The sequence below is a fragment of the Callorhinchus milii genome, unplaced genomic scaffold, assembly GCF_018977255.1.
Source record: "Callorhinchus milii isolate IMCB2004 unplaced genomic scaffold, IMCB_Cmil_1.0 Scaffold28, whole genome shotgun sequence".
Classification (NCBI taxonomy): Eukaryota; Metazoa; Chordata; class Chondrichthyes; order Chimaeriformes; family Callorhinchidae; genus Callorhinchus; species Callorhinchus milii.
In genome coordinates this window covers 3,618,186-3,643,368 of record NW_024704769.1, presented here as the reverse complement: position 1 = coordinate 3,643,368, position 25,183 = coordinate 3,618,186, and the positions used below count along the sequence as shown (strand labels likewise).

The 25,183-nt window shown below is 44.3% G+C and overlaps 1 protein-coding gene across 2 annotated transcripts; it reads left to right on the top strand.

Moving 5' to 3' along the window:
• Nucleotides 1–3,659: 3,659 nt before the first annotated feature.
• Nucleotides 3,660–16,603, top strand: mxd1 (MAX dimerization protein 1). 2 transcript variants are annotated; one of them, XM_042344567.1, is made up of 6 exons: nt 3,660–4,100; nt 5,219–5,315; nt 9,622–9,645; nt 14,176–14,296; nt 14,785–14,944; nt 15,925–16,603. In XM_042344567.1, the coding sequence occupies exons 1-6, from the start codon at nt 4,016–4,018 to the stop codon at nt 16,116–16,118; spliced, it is 681 nt and encodes a 226-aa protein (XP_042200501.1). In that variant the 5' UTR covers nt 3,660–4,015; the 3' UTR covers nt 16,119–16,603. The 2 variants fall into 2 exon arrangements, with proteins under 2 accessions (XP_042200501.1, XP_042200500.1); XM_042344566.1 differs by having other exon boundaries at nt 9,622–9,651; nt 14,182–14,296.
• Nucleotides 16,604–25,183: the final 8,580 nt, after the last annotated feature.

Sequence of the window (25,183 nt, the reverse complement as noted above, 5' to 3'; positions counted from 1 at the left end):
ATAGGGCGAGATGTCAATAAGATGTCTCGATGCGCTTCACAGAATATACTGTGGAGTGACTTTTGTGGGTGTAATGGGGCAACTAACTGCACAGCAGTGTCGCACAAACAGCCAGGAAGTGAGTGACCAATTTTATTTTGGGGATTGATGGCCAAGACTCTGGGAGAAACGCCCTTCCCGTTTGAATACTGCCATTTGATCTTTAACATCCACCTGAACAGGCAGATGGGACGTCGGTTAACGTCTCATCTGAAGGACGCACCCCTAGGATTCCAAGTACCGAAGTGGAGTTTAAACCCACAACCTCTGACTCAGAGGCCAAAATTCTTGCTTGCATCAAGCTGTTAGTAACGTGTATTTTAGGAACTGGTTTCTGTAATGTATTCTGGGCTCTGAAAGAGCATCTTTGTCTGGAGGTTGGGTGATGACACTAATGTTCTGTTCATTTTGCAATCTGTTGTCAAGCCAAATTGGCTTGTGGCTGCATTTGCCCTCAAGTATACGTTCAGGGCATTTCACAGCAGTTACATATAACAAATAATAATAATCTTGCATTTGATATAGCGCTTTTCACGTCTTCTAGATGTCTCAAAGTGCTTCACAGAATATTCTGTAAAATGAATTGACTGTACATTTTGTGGGTGAAACGCAGCAGCCAATTACGCACAACAGTGTCCCATAAACAGTTGTGGATTGAGTGACCAAATTATTATTGTTTTTTTTCTTGAGGGATTATTATCAGACGTGTGGAGTAAGGAAACTTGCCCAAAGTTTCTCCCTGCCAGGAATTGAACCTAGGTCTCTCGCTTGTGAGGCGAGTGTTCTAACCATTGAGCTACAGGACTCCTTGTGAAGCACTGTGACCTTTTGATACTGTCGGCACAATATCAAATGAAAGGATTATTATTGTCGATTCATCACAAAAAGACAACTATAAATCTGGTCTTAGTGATGTGACCTGGATGCAATTTGCTCTGGAGGTGGCTGCCAAGCCCAATTTGGCTATCAGTTGGAAATTGATTTGCCCTCCATTCAGCAATGGTCCTTTAAATGTTCTTGGCTGACCTAACATGTTGCAAGGAAGCATTCTTAAATGTCAAGAATGCTTCCCAACAAGCTGCTTAGTAACCTGAAAATACGAGTGCCCATTTCAACAAAAATGCGGTTCACTTAAGGGGAGCTTAATCCTCGTTNAAAAAGATGATCTCTTTCAGTAATTCACTGCCAAATGGAACCCTCTGTCCTATTCCTGTCACAGCCTACAGCTGTCTTGTGGAGGTATTTATCCTTGTCCCAACTGTATTCTTCTCCACTTTAGGATCTGCCCTCTGGTCTTTCCACAACACTACTCCTTTTCATCCGGGATGTTTTTTTTTAAAATTGAAAAACATTACCATACATTAACTCTGCAGCTGAGTGCAAAGGAAACAAACTGAACAAAGAGGCTGGATTTTCAAAGGGAGCATGTTTTGGCGGAGTCTTTTTTTATTTTATCTGTAATAATGATTTGGTCGTTGGTTGAAAACTCTCGATTACTTCTGGTACAATATTCACCGATTTATATTGACTGTATATTTTGCGGGCAAAACATGGCAGCCAATTGTGCACAGCAGTGTCCCACAAACAATTGTGGATTCAGCAACCAATCATTATTATTATTGGGGAGGAGAGATATTACCCCTGGAAAACGTTACGCCAATCAAATAAGATTACATTTGTATAGCGCCTTTCACATCAGGAGGACGTCCCAAGGTGCTGGGTCAACAGAGACATGTATGTCGACTAAGGAAACCTGTCTAAGGTTTTGCCCCACCTGGTAACTGAACCCGGGTCCTCTCGCTTGTGAGGCGAATGTGCTAACCACGACACTACGGGTCTCCATGAGATCGTCAGCTTTGTTGACCGTCACAGCACTGGGAGGTGATTGATCATCATTATATTTAGGCCACAAAATATACAGTAAATTCACTTTACAGTATATTCTGTGAAACGCTTTGAGACGTCTCAAAGATGCGATCAGGCGCTATATTCAAACGCGAGGATTATTATTATTATCATCTTTCCATTGTCGGGCTTTGTGGAATTGCAGTTCCTACACATGCCTCTGGAGGGCGCTTTGTCCTTCGCTGCTTCTTAGGAAAACATAGTCGAATTTTTGCAAATTTTGAACATGTAAGGGCACACCCACAACTTGTTACACCAGTCCTGCGTGTTTGTTTGCACGGAGACCCTTGCCTTGTCGATGACAGCACCAAAAATGCTCACATACCACAAGCATAAGTTTCTTTACGATTGTCACGTGAAACGGGAATGAGGAATTTAACATCTATTTTTGGTAGGCGGGACGTTTCTCCGAATGGCTTGGAAACCTAAACAAGGCAATTACAACATAATAATGCTTTGTTATACAGCATCTCGTTGTGTCATCAGGTTTGTCACAAAGCGCTTCAATAAGCGAGATGACCTGGCTTCGAATCCTGGGTGGAGCAAAACCTTATGCAAGTTTCCTTACGCCTTACGCCTCTGTTTACCCAGCAGTAAGTTGAAACTCTGGAACACTCTCCCTCAATCCCTCTGCCTTGCCCCGACTCTCCCGTCTTTGGAGTCCCACCAGAAAACGTTCCTCTTCAACCGTGCCTACGGCCACCTCCCTCCGGCTCGGAGTCAGGCTCCGCCACTGTTAAGAGGTTTTCTCTTTGACCGTGCCTTCAGCTCCCCTCTCGACTCTCTTCCTCCTCCTCGCTCCCTCCCTTCCCTCCCCTCACCCTGACCATTTCCCCCTCCTCGCTCCCTCCCTTCCCTCCCCTCACCCTGACCATTTCCCCCCTGCTCGGGTCATGACCCAACTGTGCAGCGCCTTGGGACGTCCTCCTGACGTGAAAGGCGCTCTATAAATGGAATCTTGTTGTTGTTGTTGTTGTTGTCTGAGACCCTACCCTGTGTGGCGGGCGCTATATAAGTAAGTGTAAGTTGTGTTGTTGCACCCAGTTGTTAGTCGAGTGGCTGATCGCTTTCCGGGGGTTAATAATCCCTTCCAAAAAAAATATATAATAATTCGGTCACTCAATGCACGATTGTTTGCTGGACGTTGCTGTGCGCAATTGGCTGCCGCATTCGACCTGCCCACGAAACACACAGTCACTACACTTTACAGGCTATTCAGTGAAGCGCTTTGAGGCGTCTCAGTGATCGACGACCGTGATAAGGCGCGATATATATATATATGTATATCAAATGCAAGAATTATTATTATTGTTATTCCATGCTTTGGGCCAGTGCTTGGGGCGGACACGTGGGCTATGGAGGCGGGGTAGGTGACGTCATGAGGGCGATGGGCGGAGACGGGCCTGGTGACGGACAGCGCGGGGCCGGCCAATGGGCTGGCTGTGGGGGCGGGAAGGCGGGGGAGGGGTGGTGACTGGCGGCGCGCGGGGCCAATGAGAGCGGCGGAGGCGGCGGGCGATGATCGACGAGCCCGGCGAGCCAATGAGGGCGGCGGGGGCGGGGGCGGGCGATGATCGGCGAGCCCGGCGAGCCAATGAGAGCGGCGGGGGCGGGGCGGGCCAGGGTCGGCGAGCCAATGAGAGCGGCGGGAGGCGAGGTGACTGGCGGGCCGCTGCGCCAATCGGAGCGGGCGGGAGCGGGACATCCTTGGGCGGGCGGGCATTTTTTTCCCTTCATATAAACAAAACCCGGCGGTGAGACGAGACGGTTGGTTCGGCTCCCGTTGAGGGAAAGACACAGCGCAAACTTGACCGGACGATTTTTAAAAAAATATATATATATACACACACACACACACACACGCGCGCACGGGGAGATTACATTACATTACACCCAAAAAAAAATCAATCGTCAAAGCGTAAAAGTTTTCGTCGCGCGCAAAAAAAAAATATATATATACATAAACAAAAAAATAATACCACGCAACACGCGCACACACAAAAAAAAAACGGGTCACTTCGCCTCAGCTTCAGCGGCGGCGGCGGCAGCAGCAGCGGCGGCGGCGGCGGCGATGATGATGATGATGGACGCGGTGAGCATGACGAACATCGAGCGGCTGATCGAGGCGGCGCATTACCTGGAGCGGCGCGACCGAGGTCAGTAAACAGCGGCTCTCCATCTCTCTCTCTCTCGCCCCGCGCGACCGCCGCCGCCGCCTGCGCGCGCAGCCCCTCTCTCCCCCCCCCCCCCCCCGCCGCCGCTTGAGCGCGAGAGCCGACCGTTACTGACCGTTGGTGGCGGCGCGCGGCGCCGGTGTCCGGTCCGGTCCGGTCTGCCTCCGTCCGTCCGTCCGTCTCTCTTCCATTCCCCCCCCTTTTTTTTCCCCCTCCTTCCCTCCCCTCACTCCTCTCTCCCTCCTTCCCTCACTCACTCACTCCTCTCTCCCTCCTTCCCTCACTCACTCCTCTCTCCCTCCTTCACTCACTCCTCTCTCCCTTCCCTCACTCACTCCTCTCTCCCTCCTTCCCTCACTCACTCACTCCTCTCTCCCTCCTTCACTCACTCACTCCTCTCTCCCTCCCCTCACTCACTCCTCTCTCCCTCCCTTCCCTCACTCACTCCTCTCTCCCTCCTTCACTCACTCACTCCTCTCTCCCTTCTTCCTTCCCTCACTCACTCCTCCTCACTCCCCTTTTCCTCACTCACTCCTCTCTCCCTCCTTCCCTCACTCACTCACTCCTCTCTCCCTCCCTTCCCTCACTCACTCCTCTCTTCCCTCCTTCCCTCACTCACTCCTCTCTTCCCTCCTCCCCTCACTCACTCCTCTCTCCCTCCTTCCCTCACTCACTCCTCTCTCCCTCCTTCCCTCACTCACTCCTCTCTTCCCTCCTTCCCTCACTCACTCCTCTCTCCCTCCTTCCCTCACTCACTCCTCTCTTCCCTCCTTCCCTCACTCACTCCTCTCTTCCCTCACCCACTCCTCTCCTCCCTTTTCCCTCATTCACTCCTCCTCTCTCCCTCCTTCCCTCACTCACTCACTCCTCCCTTCTTCCTTCACTCACTTCTCTCCCTTCCCTCACTCCTCTCCCTTCTTCTCCCTTCCCTCACTCATTCCTCGCTCGCTCCTTCCTTCCTTCCCTCACTCACTCCTCTCTCCCTTTTTCCTCCTTCCCTCACTCTCTCTCTCTCTCTCTCTCTCTCTCTCTCTCTCTTTCCCTTCGTTCTCTCACTTTCCCTCCTTCATCTCTCTCTCTCTCCCCCCCCTCTGGTACAGAGGCAGAGCATGGCTACGCTTCTCTGCTGCCCTACAAGAGACAGGAGTTGCCCAAGAGCAAGAGCAAGAGTAAAGGCAAGAAAAGTCCCAGCAACAGGTAAAGAAAGCCCAGTCACACCTGTGTGTCATACCCCACCTGCACACACACACACCGCCCTCTGTGCCGGTACAACCTGTAAGGTTCACTCAGGTGTTTGTCGTCTTCTCCATCTCTTCCTTCCTTCCTCCCCATCTCTCTCTCTCTCTCTCATTCCCCCTCTCTCTGTCAACTTTATCTCCTCATTCTGCCCCTCTCTCTCTCTCTCTCTTTACCCTCCACCCCTCTACAAATTGCCCTCAGTGCCAGCCGTAACCCCTGTACTCCCCGTTTCCTGTTCCCCTTTTTGATCCGCACCAGCTGTTACCCTCCTCAGCAAGTGCCACCGTGTTTGTTGCGGTTTTCCAAGTTCCAAGGTTATTTTTTTTAACAAGTACCCGGTGGCCATTATTACCCCAGTTTGTATTGTTGCCTTTCTTGTGGAGTCTGTGTCGTCCCCCCCCCCCCCCCCCCCCCCCCCCCACCTTTGGTACCCAGCTCCCAATATCACATCAGATGAATTGCACATTCCTCACTCCTTTGACACTCCATGGGGGCTGAGGCTACAGCCAATACAATACAATTCACATTTACAGTGTATATCAGTTGGGAGGATGTCTTCCAAGTGCTTGAAGCGAGCTAAGGTTCACTGTGTGCAAAACTTTCCCCAAATCCCTTCAATTAACTCAGCCCAATCTCAGGATTGAACCTTGGACTTTTAGCTCTGTGTAGCTTTATTCCACAACTCACTGAACAGTGTTCCTTATCATAGTGGTGTGAGATATTTGTCCTCCATAGAAAATGATATGAAGTACGAACAGTTGCCATTGTTGTTATCAACCTTTGAGGGGAGCTCTTTCCTTCTATTTATTTTTAATTGACAAAATACGATAGTTTCTGTCAAGTACTCAAGATTTACCTGCTAAGCTTAAATTTCACAATGAGAAATTGGCAGAGTTTGAAACCAGGTTCTTCTTATCTGATGTGGATTTAAAAGAAAGATTTAGTTTCAAGATTCATGGTAAATGTGTGTTGAGTTGGCTTTATGCAATTTCTTTTTTCATATTCAGAGGGCCAGCTGATATTCAGTCATGAAACAAATACCCCCAAATCTCTCAATTTTAGAGAGGGAAAGGTGCAATTTTTTTGAAAATCCAAGCAAATATGTGAGTTTAGCTCATATTAATGTGAGAGGATTAATCAAGTTAAAGAACATCACATATAGCTCGAACTATTATTTTGTTTTCAACCATGTTTTCAGCCACCTTTCCCGACTTAATTTCTTTCCCCCCACACACACAAACTTTTCCAGTTGTTAGTTACCCTATGGGTAAAGAAGTGCTTCCTGGTATCTGTCCTGAAATGACCTTTTGCAACTCTAAACCCGGTACATCCGAGGTGCAGTAAGCGTAATGAATCCTATGCTGTAGAGATGGGGGCTGAGACGTTGGCAGCAGTCACAGACCAGCTTTTACTTTCAATTGCACTTGCTTTCAAGTGTTCTGGGGCACTATATAAATGCAAATTGTTGTTGCTGCTGCTGCTTTCAAATGGGGAGGAGTTGAAATTGGTTGGGAAAGAGGATGAGATATCATATATTTCCAGAACCTCCAAAGAGTCTTATTTGTGTCAGCATCTCTCGACTCCAAACCAGATTGCAGATACAGTTTTGTAACTTTAAACTCCCGCAACCCCAAGTGATAATTGGGATCTGATCTATTTACAAACAAACTTCAGAATGGTCACCATTAGAATGAATGCCAATCTTGTTTCCATGCTTTATTTATTTTGAAATAGTCAAACACAGTCATGCTAAACTTTTTAGAGCTTGCATGTTAAACCATAGTCTTGAACCATGGTTTTATGAGCCAATGTCAGGAAGACTTTGTTGCTTAACTTATTCTGGCTGCACTCAAGTTATTGGTCATCATACTGGCTGTTAGATCACAATCTTAATGTTTCATTCAAAAATGAATGTCTTGAATTTTTCAATGAGGTACCTAAAAGTAGATGAGGATTAATGCACTTCATGAGTTGAAGCTTTGCTTCAGTGTGAGGTAGCATTTTCCAACCCCCCCACCCTCTCTCTCTCTCTCTCTGGCTGTCTGCTGACATTCTGTCATGTGGGGAAACACCATTACTGCTATCAGGTCATGATGCCTTTGTATGCTGCTAGAATTGGCTTTGAGTCATGTTCTGCTTTGGACGCCACTAATAAAGGTTTGGCATCGCTAATCGAACATCGGATCTATGTAGACTAGAACTGAATGTACCAGAGAAATCAGCAGATTGCATTTGTCTCTTTGTGGTTAAACTGAAGTTGCACTGTTGTGGTACTCAGCAGCTGAGAAATTAAAGAAACAAAACGATTGAAGTGTTTCTGTTATGCTTGCATTGTTTCATTCACCTTGCTGTCCCTGATCTCAACTACAAAATAAGGTGGAAATTTGAATTTGTCTGTCCTCTTTGAATAAGCAGTTGTTGAGTTGAAGCTATTTCAGACAAAAGGTGGTTGCACAAGGCTTTTTGTATGAGACAGGGATTTAACATTTTCCTGTTTCTATGTACTGGAAATGTAAATATTGGCAGCATTATGACAATGAGGAGTTGTGGGAGTAAGAAAAGTTTTATAACAAAAACTTGCACTTATCAGCGCCTCACGTTTAAAGCTTTACAACAATGATGGAGGTCAATGCGCAGGAAGGAAAGGAGGGGGAATTGCAGATATTTGCCAGTGGAGGTGAGAGGAAAGAGTACTTCAGGATTGTTTTTAAAGGGGAGACTGAAGACACAAGAAAAGTTGTAGAGCTGCTTCATGCTATTGTTGTATTCCCTAATGCTCTAATTTTTCAGCAGTTTATTGCAGTATTTGTGCACGGACTTTGAAATGGGAGTGCAATGTGGGGCAGGCCTGCTTGGTTCTAAGGAGCTGCACTCACACCTTTGTGCACAAATTGTAATGAGTGAATCTATTTATGCTGAGAAATTCTTTGCATAGGAATGAATGGTCCAATCCAGGACTTTGTTGATGCACCAGATAGGAATTGTCACCTCCTGAGGCACACATTTCTTTTGATTATTTAAAAGCTCCCCAAGATTTCAGGATTATATCCCATTCCGATTATAAAAATAATTCTCATCTTAACATTTTGTATAGAAATTATTAAATTTGATATTGATCACGTCAGGAGGATGTCTCAAAGTGCTCCCTTTTCTTGGTCATTGAGAAATTTGGATTGGAAAGTGTGTTTTATTAAGAATCCCTCAGTCCTGATGTGTTAGTGCAGTTAAAGTGAAATATAGTTGCCCTGGAAGTTTACAGAGTCAAACATTCTCTAAAGAGAGAGTAAAACCTGGTTGGGTTGGAATTAAGTGCTGTAATGAATGGGTATATGAAAGTAAAGTAGTGAAGTGTAGAAGCTGTTTTTTCTCACGTTTTTTCCCCACCCCTTTAAGTGTTGGTTTTGTGAATGATGTGTGCCTGCTTGAGAAGGTCAGGTGAATGAAGCACGTGAATCTTGTGTTCAGGATTTGGCAGTGAACTGATCGCTGTTTTAATCCTTGTGAGTGGGGCTGTTTGCGAAGGGTTGAAGCTCAGACACATCTTCACAATATTTTTCTGAGGTGTTAGCTAGAATAGTGTCTGTTGTGGATTGAAGAAATGTCAGACCAATAGCCTACTGAATGGCAGTTCTTCAATTGATGGTTTTGTTTCTTTTCTCCACTCCTCCGTCATGTAGTCGCTTGTTGCCTTAGGCTGCATGAGATTCTGTGAGTGAGGGGGAAAGCAAGATTTCCCCACCCCCCTCCCCCACTTTGTGAGATTGTGTCTTGGTTGCATTGACCACAACAAGCACTTGGAGTTCTGACTGCACCACCCAGCTATTGTGTTCAACTCTTCAAATTATAGACCTTTGACACAGTAGCAACACAATTTACTGAGCACTTGTAGATGTCACTGAGATGGATCTGATGAATTAGAGTGAATTATTAGCTTTGTCAATTGTTATGTTGGAACTGCTACTCCTTCATCCTTCACAAGAGAAGTGAACACTTTCTGCCACTGATAGAATAGGTTAATGGAAGTCCAAATAAGCTTGACAATCGATGGCAAACTCATGCATTTATGGCCAATGATTAACTGATTATTAGTCAATCTGGCTGATGGTGAGGTCCATAAAACAACCAACCTCAGATCTGTAGATTGTGTTATTCGGAACACACACTAGAGTGTTAGATGATTCATGGTCCTGTATTAATTGTCATTTCCAGTTTGAAGATTTATACCATGAAATAATTGAAATTGTTTCTTTTTCCCCCTTCACAGGTCGATGCACAATGAAATGGAGAAAAACAGGTAGGCTCATTTACAGTGGATTGACGCACACAGTTCACATTTTCCTTTGGGAATCGTTTTTGTTTTGTATGATGCCCCTTTGTTATATTTTATTAATGCAACAAATTCCAAATTATCATCAGCGAGTGGCATTTTAGTTCTGAATTCTTTATGAACTTCACCTCAATTTGGTAGCATTCAGTGTTGAGAGATCAACATTGGAGTTCTTGGAAAACGTCACCTGTTAAACTTGCTTCACTACATGCTAGGTAGGGTCTTCCATTTATTCTGGAAACTCCCTCCATCAAACTGTAAATAAATACAATACAAAATTACATTTGTATAGCGCTTTCACGTCGGGAGGACGTCCCAAGGCGTTAGCCTGTCAGGAATTTGGACCCAATAAATAAAGGTTAAAATGTAGTTTCTCAATAAAGAATTTGGGTTCTCCAAAGGCATCTGGTTTTATCCTAGTTATTTGTGTCAGTGCATCGGTTAAAGTGGTAACTGCAATGTTTCCCAATATCTTTTCTCCAGTCCATAATAATTGTGTCCCATGTGAGGACCTAATGAAGGGAACAGATCAAAGTGTTGGAATGTGCTGCTGACTACTGGCTGCAGACTTATTGGCACCTGTGTTTGTTAGTTTGTGATTCGAGCAGACACTGTATTTTATGCTTGAGAGTGACTTTGCAAAGATAACAGTAGAGATGGTTGTTGTGAAACCCGACTATCATTAGACTAGACTAACTTACAGCACCGGGAAGTGGGCTTTACATGCAACCAAGAAACCATTTCGGGCTTTAAAATCGGACATAAACAGATTGCTGGGTCGTGTGCTTTGACCCATATATTTTTGCGGATTGATACCATTTCAGGTTCCATTTCATATGTACCCAAATCTCCCTGTTTCAACCCTCTCCGGAATCTGTCCCAAACTACAGTTGGATGTTTTAATTCAAGTGTGCATATATCACCAATTGAACATGTTGTTGTTTTCCTGACTTATTGAGCAGGGAACTCGATACGGGATACACTGAATGCAGAACATGCACAGCTAATCTATTCTACATATCTGCATATGATGATTTCATCAAATTAATCTGACCATCATTTAAACCTATAATTTTACTAATGTGCTGTTGGTCAACTTCTAGTTGTGTGTGTATATATATATATAATGTGTATATATATATATACACTATATAGATATATGTGTGTGCAAACATATATCAGTCTTGAAAGAAGATGCCCCCAAGAACTACAAAATTACATTTGTACAGTGCATTTCACATTGGAAGGACGTCCTAAACTCGGTTTGCACCCGAGCTGGGTTGGAATTGAGAGGGCTGGAGAGTAAGGGAGCCAGGAATAGGTTAAGAGTTGCAATGGGCAATTTCAGAATTGACACCAGGAGATATTTCTTTAGCTAGAGGGTAATTAATAACTTTATCCTGCCACCAGAGATGGGGTAAAAGCCCACTTCATTCTGGCATTGACCCTTGACTTGACATCTATAGCTCAACATGTGGAGAGGTTTGAAATTTATAGATCCAGAATTGAGTCTCTTTATATTGTTCAACTTCACTATGTCAACAGTGTGCAAGTAATTAATGCAGATTACAATTAAATTTCTTCTTTCACTGTTCACTCCCCTTTGCCAGGCCCTTATTATTACATGTGGAGTTGGAATTTAAGCCTTGGTTGTAGCACCAAAGTAACTTTTTAGTCAGCAGATAGGAAATGCTGAACTCTTGGCTGTTGTGGCCAATAAATCTGCTGCCAAAATCAGCAATGAGAGTGCAAACCCTGAATCCTTAGGGTAGTAGTGAGTGCTGCTAGCCAAGTATGGCCCTGAGCAAAGGTATCACTGAAGAAAATGTTGATAAATGAGCCAACCATGTGTCATAAGGTAGGACTGGGACTGAGTTTTTGGGTATCGAGAGCACTTTTTAAATACCAGTTCAAGATTTTTTTTGAAAGGAAACCATCTGGAAGGATATCTTTCTATTTGATTTTTTTTCCACCGCTCTATGCTTTTGACTGTATTTTCCATCTTGTCCAGTTCACTGTCCACATCGTATTTCACCAAATGGCCATTATTCAATTGTGGGCCTTGACATTGTGTTGGCGGGTGAGAATGAAGCGGAGTCTAAATCCTGTTGTCTCCAATGAAAACCTGCCCAACATATTCTCTTTCACACCCCCTCTCCCATGACCTACTTTACTCATCCAATTGAGGTCCCAGCTTCTTCTCTGGCTAAGATAAGCCAACAGCCAATCTTCTGCAAAGGGAAACAAACAGCTTCTGTCAGATTACTTGAACATCCTTGGGTTCAGGAAATGGAACTGGGCTTCGAGAGACAAATGAGGAAGATGGAGGGAAATGATTGCGAAAGGAATGCGTTTTTGAAAGAATGTTTTTTTTTATTCAATACTTCTGCCTCATTAGAAACTTAGGCTTGTTGGTGCTATTTGAAACAAAAGGTGTGAATTAGTTTAAAAGTTAACATTTTGGGTGTGCTCAGTGGGAAGAGAGAAATGTGCATTGTGACCAAACTTAAAAAGTATTAGAGTTTTTATTGCTGATGCAATATTTGGTTGTACAAAAAAGTTTTGAAATTCAAAGACAAGCTACAGGAAATGCGACATTCGGCTAATCTACAGTTAAGCAAATCGAAGTTTCCCTTTGGGCTCTTTTGTGGATGAGTTTGTCATAGCTCAGAAGATAGTCACTCTGACATTCAATTCAAGTGTAAATCCACAAACCCGCTGGATAGCATTTTATTCCTTCCATGAAAACTATGTTGCTAAACTGGGTTTAAATATCTTTTGACAAATTTAATTCATAGCATAGTTGTTTACTCCACCTCCACATGGCATTTCCTTTCACCACTGTTGCCCTAACTGTCTTATGGGTTCCATTTTGCCCTGAATTTGTTTTATATACATTTTTTTTGTAGGCATACAAAAAATGTACAGTCACTACACTTTACTACAACAACAACAAGATTACATTTGTATAGTGCCTTTCATGTCGGGAGGATTTTACAGCATATCCTGTGAAGCACTTTTGAGACACCCTTCCAAATTGAAAGGCACATTCCTTGGGAGTACAAAAAGCTTCACACAGAGTACGTTCCTCCTGTTGACTTCATTATTCGGCTTCAGAAACAGATCTCCGAGATATTGAAGTTGGAGGAAAGATTGTCAAGTGGCAGAATGGTATTGCAGTGTTCAGCAGCAGCTGTATTAATATGGAATATATTTCCACAGTTTGCAGTCCTTACAAATTTGATGGATAGACTGTAAGGCAGAGTGACTATCTTAAAGGCTATATTTGAAACGTTATCTGCCTTCTCTGATTTGAATCATCAGTAACCCAGGCATTTTATGTTTTTAAAAAACATTCTGAATGTGAAGTGTTTTTGAGGTATCCTTTGTTACTTCAGAAAGATTACAAATGGCTGCCAAAACAGCATTATGCATCATTGACCTCCGCATTTCTAACCGGTCTGAGCTCCTCACTGGGCTTCACTAATGAGGTGTGTTGCAAATCTTTTGGCAGATGAACTGCATTTAAATCAGGGCAGCTGAACCTCTGCTCTGCTCACTTTGCCGTGTATCAGATTGACTTTGTGAGTCGGCATTCCATGAAACGCAAGCCATTCTTCAGCCCAGAGTAAATAAGATTGAGAAATGTGCTTCCCAGGGTGAAAGGGCTGGTAGTACATTAAGCTGGGCTGTGTGCCCAGAATTGTAAACTTGTGCACAATGTCCCAATCCAATGCAAGGTGTCCAGTAACAACCCATTTGGGAGTAGCGAGGCCATATATGTTCACAGCCTGGCTCACTTGGTCCTAAACTTACCCACTGAACATTTACCATTATTGGGGACAGTATTCTTGGCTAATTGCTTTGTTTTGTTTAATCAAATTCATCTCAGTAATATGTTTCCCTCAGAATCTGCATCTGTGTAGAAGCACAAACTCGCGTTATAAAAATTTTAAGAAATCTTTAAGCACAGTATGTGAACGGATGACTGAAATATTTGGTTTCCTTTTGCAAGGACTTGGGAGCAGTTAATAATAATAATAATAATAATAAGCCTTTAGGTCCGGGAAGATTACTTTAGTACCGGAAACCGTTGACTCAAGATTGTGGTATTCTGCAATCTACCTTTTGCAATACCTTTTGTAGAGTCCTGTAGCTCAGTGGTTAAAGCACTTGCCTCGCAAACGAGAGGACCCGGGTTCGATTTACGGGCAGGGCGAAACGTTGGGCAAGTTCCCTTTGAGACGCCTCGAAGATGTGACGAGGCGCGATGTCAAATGCAAGGATTATTATTATTCTAATCGTATCGATTGATCAAGCGTTTGTGTGTGGAGAGGAAATTGCTTGTAGGGTTTGGAGGAATTGCAGAATAAGTATATTTAGCAGTATCCCAATAATTTGGTGATTATTTTACTCATTCAGGACAGTGCAGTGGCAATGGCTCAGGCAGGATGTTAACTATTAAAAGTGACGAGCAATAATTTTTCTCTGAAACAGGCGCGCTCATCTTCGACTCTGCTTGGAGCGTTTGAAAGAATTGGTGCCACTGGGGCCCGAGACCGCGAAACACACAACCCTCAGTTTACTAATGAGAGCCAAATTACACATCAAGGTAAGCGTTCAGGAAGTCAGTTTCTGCCACACAAAAACAATTGATCCCACCTCTACTGCTGACGACTTGGTGCTTGGTTATAAGTCAAATAACAATAACAAACCTTGCGTTTGGTGTAGTGCCTTATCGCGTCTTCGAGGCACCTCAAAGCACTTCACAGGATATACTGTGAATTGGCTGTATATTTTTGTGGCTGAATCCCAGCTGTCAATTGCTCACAGCTTTGTACCAGAAACAGTCGTGGATTGAATGACCACATTATTTTTATATATTTTTATTATTTTTTTGAAGGAATTATTACCCCTCCCCCTCCCTACCCCGGAAAAGCGATCCACAAAGCGACCAACAACTGGGTTCCTACTTACTGCTAGGTGAACATAGGCACATGGCGTAGGACACTTGCCCTGCCAGGGAATCGAACCCACGTCCTCTCGAGTGCGAGCCGAGGGCTCTAACCACTAACCTACAGGATCCCCTTCTTATCTCAGAAACTTGAAGAGAGCGACCGAAGGGCAGTTCACCAGATCGATCAGCTGCAGCGGGAACAGCGGCACTTGAAGCGGCAGCTGGAGCTCCTGGGCGAAGGGAGGATCCGAATGGACAGCACAAGTTCCACCATTTCATCAGATCGATCGGATTCTGACCAAGGTAAGCATTACAAGCATAGTAACCCACCACGTCCTCGCGGTGGGCTTGGTGCAGCCAGTGGGACTGTAGCAATAAACTGTGTGACTGATGGAAGGGTGTCACACATATCACTTTGAAGCATTGTGCTACAGCCTGTCTTTTTTATTCTTAAAGACAAGCAGCCAATGTAATGACGTCTCAAAGACATGATAAGGCACTATATTAAATGCAGGGATTGTTGTTATTAATGAACGTGTGCCCATCCAGCACTCAAGTGCTTTCACATATCGTCCTGATGTGAAAGGTACCATATAAATCTAAATAAAAATAGAACAAGGCATGAAACTTGTCTCTCTCTCCCCACACACACCCCCCCGTTGATTTAATGATGCCAGTGATTTAAGCAACCTTTATTGTGCTCCATGGCTGCTCAGTTTTGGTATTATTTAAGGAAAGTGCTCAAAAAGTAACTCGCATAATTTGGGGTGATTGAATTCGTACACGATTTAAGCTGGGATACCAGCAAACAGGTAGTCAACATTATTAGAATTATCGTGGGCGATTGTTTTGGAAGGAGAGTCGTTTTAATGTTTCTGCGAACTGAATCAAGTGGGAGGAGGGGGAAAAGTCACAGAATATAGTGTCCAGTGAGCTTCAGTGTTTTCTTGTGGGAAACATTTGTCCACTTACCTGGTTGTGGATTAAAATGACAAACCACAATTGACACCCTCTGAAGGGCGAATCTTCCTTCAGTGGCAATTAGCTCTTATCACTGGGTGTTGTCAGCACTTGTGGTGACAGATAAGGACTCTGGTCTCTTGAATGTGACAAGGTTCCACACGCTCCTGGTCCAAAGGCCAACAGCAATACCTACTTTGCAGAGACCTTTGGATGGAGTTCCAAAGTATTAAAGCAGAAATGGGAAGCTTCTTAGCAGCTGATGAAATGTAGATTTTTATTTTTCTTGCTGCCACAAAACAATACTTTTGTTTTTTCTGCAGAAGAAATTGATGTGGATGTGGAGGGCACCGACTGCATGTCGGGAGACGTGGACTGGAGTAACAGCAGTGTGAGTGACTTTGATGAGCAAATCAGTGTGAAGAGTAGCTGCAGTGATGAAGGCTATTTCAGTACCAGCTTCAAGAAGGTGAAACTTACCCCCTTCCCTCACAGCAAGACCTGCACCAGCCTATAAGGGAAACCAGCATAGCTGCAGAATCAACTGCATTTTACCTGATGAATGCATTGCTGCTGCAAAGTTGAACTTTTACCAAGTAGCACAACATATCTTTCTCTTTTCTTCTTCTCCTCTACCCTATTCATTGCTCTGCATTGACTTCCCGAAGACGCATTGGTTTCTGGCCTGTTGAAGATTGGAACGAGAGAAGGACGATTCGGAGAGGAAAAGGATCGGGTTTCTTCCTCGAAGACTCATCTCATCTCATCTCAGGTCCTGCTTTGCTCTGTCGTGTTCATTGACTCACTTGTTTTCCTCCTTTTTCTCCCCCCCCCCCCCACCACCAATATTTTCGCATTATATTGCACATGCATAACTCCATTAAATTTGGAAGCACTTAAACATTTGCATTAAGTGCTGGGGAGGAGGTCGGTTTTAACGGCCTCCTGCCCAGCACACAGGCACTGCTTTATATCATGTGGATAAATCTTTCCTTGACTGGTTTTCTCATTGGATTTTGTGTTGACTGTTTTCACATGAAAGTTTTACTCTCGTTTGTCAGTGTTGGGTTTTACCCAATTTCTGAGTGCCGCCCAAGAGAGTTTGACTTTGGAAGTTCAGTCAGTTCTTCAGGTCCCAAATGCTTAAACTTTAATCTAATTCTTATTATGGATTAATTTAAAATTTTATACCGTTTAGTAATAATCCTTTCAAAAGATGTTTTGAAATAAAAATGATGTGGTCGCTCCATCCACAGATGTTTGTGGGACACTGCTGTGTGCAATTGGCTGCCGGGTTTCGCCCACTTAACAAAAAATCAACTATTTAGATCAACAATGTGCAAATTTTGACATGAATTTTATTGAACGGGTGCTTTTGCGCTGGCTTTTTTCTGTAAGTCAGTTGGTGCTCAAGGAAGGACTTTTTTTTAAAAGCGCTTTTGTCTATTTGCGGAATTGAAGTGTAAAATTTACAACGGAACCTCTTTTTTAAGGGGTTTTTCCAAGATACGATCTTTGTGTCAACAGGTTTTCCAACAGCTAAACCCCGTGCGCTCTGTGAAACCTCGGGCTTCTAGGATAGCACGTGCCGAGTTAAGCATTCACTAATGTTATTCTCCAGGCCTTACTTTATTCCCGTTTATCATCAAAGGGCTTTGGTAGCCCATGGCCGAGTGTTCAGTTCACCAGTTAAGGGTGAGGGTCTCCTGATTGTAACGCTTCGCCCTCTTCTCTCGAGACACTCCATCCTTCATAGTAAATAGCAGCAGTTTAGTGGATGAAATCCAGAGCTAAATGCAGTATAAATACTTCGCCCACAAAATATACAGTCAATTCACTTTACAGTGTATTGTATATTCTGTAAAGTGCTTTGAGACGTCTCAAAGACGTGATAAGGTACTATATCAAATGCGAGGATTAACATTATTATTATTAAATGTAACTACTCCCTGATTTCAGTCGGTCTTGATATCCCAATGGGGTGCCTGACCCACTTGATAATAGAAACAGATAACTCCTTGTACGTTGGTACTTCTAACATGTCACTGGTACTTCACAACAAACCAATGTGATTTCTACTTTGTAGGGAAATGAAGGGATGCTAAGTTGTCTGTTCTCTATCTCTCTCACACTTCTTCCCCCCCCCCTCCCCCGACCCATTTTTAATCTCTTCTTACCACACCAGCAACTCGGAGTCTGTGCCTTCCCGTTATCTCAATGCCAGATGTTTGGTGAAAAGGCCCAGCTGGTACTATTCTGCTGAAAACAAACCTCCTTTTAGTTTTTTTATAAATTTCCCGGACTCTAGAACAAGTAGCATTGACTACCATTTAATGTGGTGAGATACTCCACTGTCCAGTATATCCTGTGAAGCCCTTTGAGACGTCTCAATGATGTGATAAGGCGCTATATCAAATGCAGGGATTATTATTATTGGTACTTTTAAGAGGAAGGAAGCTGAATGCCCAGCCCACATTCTCCATGTACAAGGCTGAAGGCTGCCTTTTAGGTATTTTTTTAAAAAAAACTTCCCTTGGTATTGCGAGCACATTTTATCTTTGCACTCCTTAAATGATACCTGCACTTAAAAAGTTCTTTTTATCCACAGCTTGAAGCTCAAATGTCAATTTTCAAGACCTTTGACCGCGCCTTGGGTCATTCCCCCACTCCCCTCCCTGCCTCGGCTCCCACCTCAAGCTTGGTACCAAGCCAGGACCTTTGAGCGCCTTGGAGAATTGTCCTGACATAAAACTGCTATATAATGTAAAACTGCAAAGCAGGTATAGTGAGGGGAGTATAGTGCTGGGAGTGCAACATTTACAGATGCTTGGAGACAGTCCTATTTATAAGCAATATAAACGGCACCAGTAACTTCTGGTAAATCTCTTTTACACCCTTTCCAAGGCCCTGACATCCTTCCTAAAGTATGGTGCCCAGAACTGGGATACAATCCCCCAGCGGAGGCCTAGCCAGCAATTCGTAAAGGTTCAACATCATTTTCTTGCTTTTATACTCCATGCCTCTATTTATAAAGCCAAGACTCCTATATGCTTTTTGTTTTTAAACAGCTTTGTCAACCTGTCTTGCCACCTTCAAAGATTTGTGTATGTGAACCCTCTGTTCCTGTACCTCCTTTAATATTGTACCATATATCTTCTATTGCCTCTCCTCACTCCTCCTCCCAAAATGCATCTCCTTAAACCTCTCTGGTTGCAATTCCATCTCCACGTGTCTGCCCATCTCACCAGCCTGCCCTGCCCGTCCATGTCCTCCTGTAATCTGCTACTATCCTCCTCACTTCAAGCGCAATACCTTTCTCACAGGTCTTTATAGAAGTGGGACCAGGGTTCGAACGTGAGCCCGAATGTTTCTGATGTACTGTTAATTCAGCGGCCACACTGGCAAAAGTTCAGTCTAATGCTGCCGGCTTAAAGCCAACCAGCCTGACTCAAAGTCAATCAGACTTGCCTCCAAGAGGAGAGCGCGCGTGAGTGTATGTGTATATATACGTTTTGATTTCTTTGCATCAGCTTTGTTTCAAAGCGGCTATCTGCAGTCAAACTCGGCCTGTCTTTGATTTACTTGTATTTACTTTATTATTATTATCATCCAAGCCTTCAGTGAGTTGTTTCTGCTGCCCTGTCACCTCTACCACTGTCCAGCCTTTAGCAACTAGATTGTAGGGCAGGAGGCCAGTGAGTTGCACTCTGTAAGCACGCAGAATTCTGCCCCATTCTCCCAATAATCCCTTCAAAAAACTTAAAAATTGGTCACTTAATTCACGACTCTATGTAAGACATTGCCGTGCGCAATTGGCTGCCACGTTTCGCCCACAAAGCACACAGTCAATTCACTTCAGAGTGTATTCTGTCAAGCACTTGAGACGTCTCAAAGACGTGATAAGGTGCTGTATCAAATGCAAGGATCATTATTACTATTAAAACCCCTCGTGCCTGTTCTGCCATTTTGAATTTGGTTCTCTCCTTCCTCTCCCCTACCATCTTTGTCAGGCTCCGCCACTGTTAAGCGATAACTGGCTGAAGGCTGAGCAATCAGCACATCGTATCACGTGTGTGACTCTGCTGAGCAAAGATATAAGCAGTGCGTATTTTTTGTCCCCCTAACTGGTAATTATTTTTTCTTTGTCAATATCTCTCTGAGGGTATATAAATCTTGCTCAAGTCAGTTTGTGATGCAGTGTTTCTGGTTGCAGCGTACATCATCCAGTGACTCTTCTCTCAGGGCTACAATGCTCTTTACTTCTCACTGCTGATGGACCACCAGTAAAAATGTTGTGGTAATATTTTGTCAGCGTTCCTCAGTGTTAACTCACGATCAGGGGACTTTGATGCTGCCTTGTGTAACGCTGGACAGGGAGATTAAAATAATCCCAAACCAAATTTATTTAATTCTCAGCAGAAATTCTCAGCAGAGTCACTTCAGAACAAGTGGAAGCAGAAGTTTTCACCCATCATTGGGAAAATGAGAGAAGCGCAGTCTTAACATAAACCTACATCTTTATATTTTTCTAGTGACTGGGTTCGAGCACGTTTGTTTGTTCGTGAGAAATCTGTTTTCGATGGTTTTAAGTTCCCCTGTCGTCCTTCCTTAATGTTGCACTTACTGTCCTCCGTAGTTCCTAAAAAGTATGACAAGCTGTGAGTGTGGTTGCACACTTTGTACTGCAGGATTTGTGGGACATTACTTACTATGAAGCTCTTATCACATTCAAGTTCAGGGATTAAGACTGTATTTCGCCCCCCTGCCCCGGTCCATTCAGGACCAAATTCCATCCTCCTCGCTTTCAGTGGGTTTTCCTGCCCCAGGCCTTGGCTCTTGCCAACCTGCACCTAATACTTTCTGGAATTAGGTAGGGAACCAGGATGCGTCCCTCCAGGGAGAGAGAGAGTGTACATTCTGTTCCAACAATTTCTCTTGACATTTCCATATGGGATGCATGGGAATTTCAGCTTGGTTTGGAGACTCCAGTGCGGTGATGGGTTTCCGCCTGTGTCAGACGCCCAGCTGACCAAAAATGAAAAGTGCAATAGTCCAAACTCATAATACTTTTGCCGTTCATCGAAACCCGTTCAGTTCTAGTCATCTTCTTACCTTTTTTTTTGTATCATCTTTTCGTTTCATCTACGGGCGGATGGTTTTAAATATACCAAAGTTTTCTCAGGCGCTGAGAACGTCTACTCATGTTGCATCAAGACAGTATGCCTTTCGTCGGCCTTTTGAAATCTGTGATATTTTTAATTTAGTTTTGACGTTTACTTGGCGTTTTGACGTTAGCGCGCGCGCACACACACACACGGGCGTGGCAGAGCTTCAAACCTCACTGAGGTGCTGTGCTCCCCTTTACAACGCTTTGGTCATGGGTTGCACGGTGTGTGTCAGCGGAGGAAAGGGGGAAGAGAAGGAGAAAAGGACCTTTTTACTGATGTGAAGAAAACATTCCCAGTTATTTTTTAAACAAGGTCTTTTTGTGAGGCTCTCGGGACATGGGAACAGGAGGAGGCCATTCAGCCCCTTGAGCCTGTTCTGTCATTCTATTAGATCATGGCTGATCTGTACCACAACTCCAATTACCTACCTTTGCCCCGTATCCCTTGATGCTCTAACCTAACAAACATCTATCCACCTCAGTATTGAAAATTTGAATGGATCCACAGCCTTTTGGGGGAGTGCAAGAGTTTCTTTGTGTGTTGTGAAACACTGCCTCCTGATTTCACACCTAAATGGCTTGGCTCTTAATTTTAAGACTATGCGCCCTAGTTCTGGATCTGACATTTTCTGTCTGTCGTAACTGGGTCTCCCTGTTCCACCTCCGGCCGGGTGAGCAGTCAAGTCAGTCAGTCTCCTCCCCGCCATCCCTGCTGGTGCTTATTGCATTTCGCCCACGAAGTATACAGTCGATTCACTTTACGGTGTATCCTGCGAAGCGCTTTGAGACGTCTCGACGGTGTGATACAGCGCTGTGTCAAGTGCAAGAATTATTATTATTGCGTTGGCCCTGGGGAACACCACAGGGGCCTCTGTTGGGGATTTTGCCTGCCCTCTGCACAGTAGCTCTGTCCCGCTGAGGTCCGAACCACCGGTGGAACCCACTCGGTCTCGTCACTGGGCACAAGACGCCGCTCCAAAACTACAAAAAGAAATTTATATTCAGCTATATTTCTGGTCATCCTCTTGTCCTAAACAGCCGGTGCTTCGAAACAATCCAGTAATTCCTGCAAACTTTGAAGCGCTTCAATCCAGTTGGCAAGTCCTCTTCCCTCACCGCCTACTCGTGTCCCTACGCTCTGTTTTTCTCCCCCCACCCCTTCCCCCACGTTGGAATCACTTGCAACTAGGTTGGTAACTTCTGTGCACAGTGAAGCTTCGAGAAGGAAGCTGGAAGGACAGAAGGGAGGCCTCAATGTGTTCTCATTTACATTTTGGTTCAGATGTAAATACTCTGCTATTGTCTATCATTATTTTTCTTCCTCCTTCTGTCTAGACCATACGGTGGTGCTTTTTATCCCAGGTAGCGCGTGTGGTTTCTAGACTGCTGTATGTTTTAGAGGACGTGTTGCAGTGTGTCTGTATGTATACTTAATGTATTGTTTTAAAAACTGTTGTATAAAATAAAATTGAAACCAATTTATTTCATTACTACGTCGCTTGTGTTTGTCATGTTTTACCCGAGCAGTAAAGGGTTTCTGGTTTCTTAAAAGTCTATGGAGATGTTTTCACGGTTCGTTTGATTCCAAATGTGGGAGCAAATTTCCACTTAGGCAAATCTGAAATAAAAACAGAATTTGCCGGGAACACGCAGCAGGCCAGGCAACCTCTATGGAGAGAGGAAAATTAATTAACGTTTCAGGTCCATGATCTTTCGTCAGAACCGCAAGGATTATTGTTGTTATTGTTATTGTTATTATTCCAAAGCATTTCGCTGACCTACACTCTCCCCAGCTAATGCAAATTCCATAGGGTGGGCACCGCAACACAAAATTTACATTTCCGCAGCATCTTTGCCCGTCATGAGGATATCCCGAAGTGCTTAACAATAGCAATTTGTATTTATATAGAGCCTTGAATGCAGGGTAGCGACTCGAGAGCGCTTAAATATTTAGAGCAGCACTGGCTGGGCACCATTTGTATGGTATTCCCATTTGATCCAATGTATAGCTGTGAGTTTCACACCAGAATTGTTTAGTATAAGCACTATCTGTAAATGTTGTATTATTGTAGCATTATTTATTTTTTTGTAGCCTTCCAAACGACCAGAGGATGAGGCCAATCAATTCCCTGTGACTCCTTGTAGCTCTTTCGAGGTTGGTGCAGTAAGTACAGTATTTTGTGTCTCTCTCTAAATGATCGTCTCGCTTGCGTTCAAATCTGAGCAGATCTGCGTGACAGAACCAGCCATTTTGATTGTTGGGGAGATGATCGACCAGCCTGACTGGTTCCTCAAAGAGATTTGGAAATACAGACGTGCTCCAGACTCTTACTGGCCAGCTGGTGCTTTGTGCTGTTGAGTAACACAGTAAACATTACCTGTTTGTTCGTGGCACGATTGCAGGTCGTTTCTTGCAACTGCTTTTGTTGAGCCGGATAATAACAATAATCCCTGCATTTGATTATTACGACACCATATCATTTATTATTAATGAGCCACGTATTGCATAACATCTTTTAATAGTAATAATCCTTGCATTTGATACAGCGCCTTATCACGTCATTGACACGTCTCAAAGCACTTCTCGGAATACACTCTAAAATGAATTGACTGTGTTTTGTGGGCGAACTGCAGCAGCCAATTGCGCACAGCGGTGTCCCACAAACAGACGTGGATCGAGTGACCGCATTTTTTTTAATATATGTTTGAAGGGATTATTACCCCCGGAAAGTGATCTGGCAATCGACTAACAACCGGGTTCCTACTCACTGCTAGGCAAACACAGACATGTGGAGTGAGGAAACTTGCCTAAGTTTTACTCCTGCCTGAGAATTGAACCCGGGTCCTCTCGTTTGCAAGGCGAGCGCTCAAATATAGTGAGTGTGTGTGTGTGTGCGTATTGGGAGAGGGAGAAAAGATTTAGTGGGATGCTTGGTGGTAAGTAGGAAGAACTTGCTGAACGAGCTCATTCCACAATCTCAAGAATTTAGTCATGCTTTGGCGAGAACCCAGACGCCACGAATCAGGCTGACCTGGAACCAGCTGAACGGTTACACACCAAACTGTTTACCTCTGCCAAACTGCATCATGGAAAACTCCCTGATTTGTTGTAGGCGGCTTGTTGCTGCGTGCGTCTGTGCTCCACCATCGGCGGCCGCGCTTTCAGCCACTCTTCCCCCGAAGCTTTGGAACTCCCTCCCTCAATCCCTCCGCCTTGCCCCCTCCTTCGCCTCTTGGATCGCGCCCCTGAAGACCTTCCTCACCGACCGTGCTTACGGTCACCTGCTCCCTCCCTCTGGCTCGGCGGCAGGCTCCGCCACTGTTAAGCGCTCCGAGAGGCTGCCTGGTCCTGAGAGCTGTGTAAAATTTGAGTTGCTTCAAAGAATCGTTCAACGACGCTGATTGCAACTGGAGGAATATGAGTGGAGGGTCGCGGGGGTTGTGTTGAGAAGTTGGGGTCCCAGTGCTGGGCTGCCCTCTAAGCTTGTCTGTTCTCATCGGTTTTACTGCTTTGGTGCCCATGTTGTTTCATGACTCACTGTGTGGCAGCTGAACACTGTTTTACTGTAGGCTTGGGAGGTGTGCGGAAGGAAAGGGATGAGAAAACCAACACGGTGTTTGTTACTCTGCCCACACCACGTGGAGGCATTCGTGTGCTATCAGCGCATTGATAGCAGCAGTTAGCGACCCACTTCGTAACCTCCAGCTAACGAACAGGAGCCTTATCGTGTCGTTGAGACGTCTCTAAGCGCTTCACACGATACACTGTAAAGTGAAGTTACTGTATTTTGTGGACGAAACGCAGCAGCCAATTGCGCACCACTGACCTACAGATACAGGACCATATCAACTGCAAGGATTATTATATTATTATGAATTATGTATAGTGTGCAACTGGGCTGAATATTGGTGTCGTGAATAGTTGCATCCCAAAAATAGCAGTGACCGTCACATAGTTAGCGACCAGAATTCATAGTTTCTTTACCAGTCACCACTGATTCAGTGCGTGAACGCATAGCTGTCTACGCGCAGATATAAATAATAATAATCCTTGCATTTTATTTATGTCATCGATCACGTCTCAAAGCACTTCACAGAATCTACTGGAAAATGAATTGACTGTATTTTGTGGGTGAAACAGATATCCATCTGAAGGTGTTTAGTTTAGTGTGTCTGATCCTGCAGCAGTTGAGTTTGATCATTGAAATCAGATCCATCTTCGCGTCTGCCCTGGGTGTATTTATAGTGAAAGGAGGTCTCATTGTTTACATTGATCATGAGAGACGATTTCTTTAAAATTGCGTGGACGGCCAATTCCTGGAACTGTCAACGTGCCAAAGTTTCACTTTCCTTTTTGCAGTGAATTGCAGAATAGGTTTCCCCTGAATGTCGTGTCATGTAATGTAAAAGGTCAC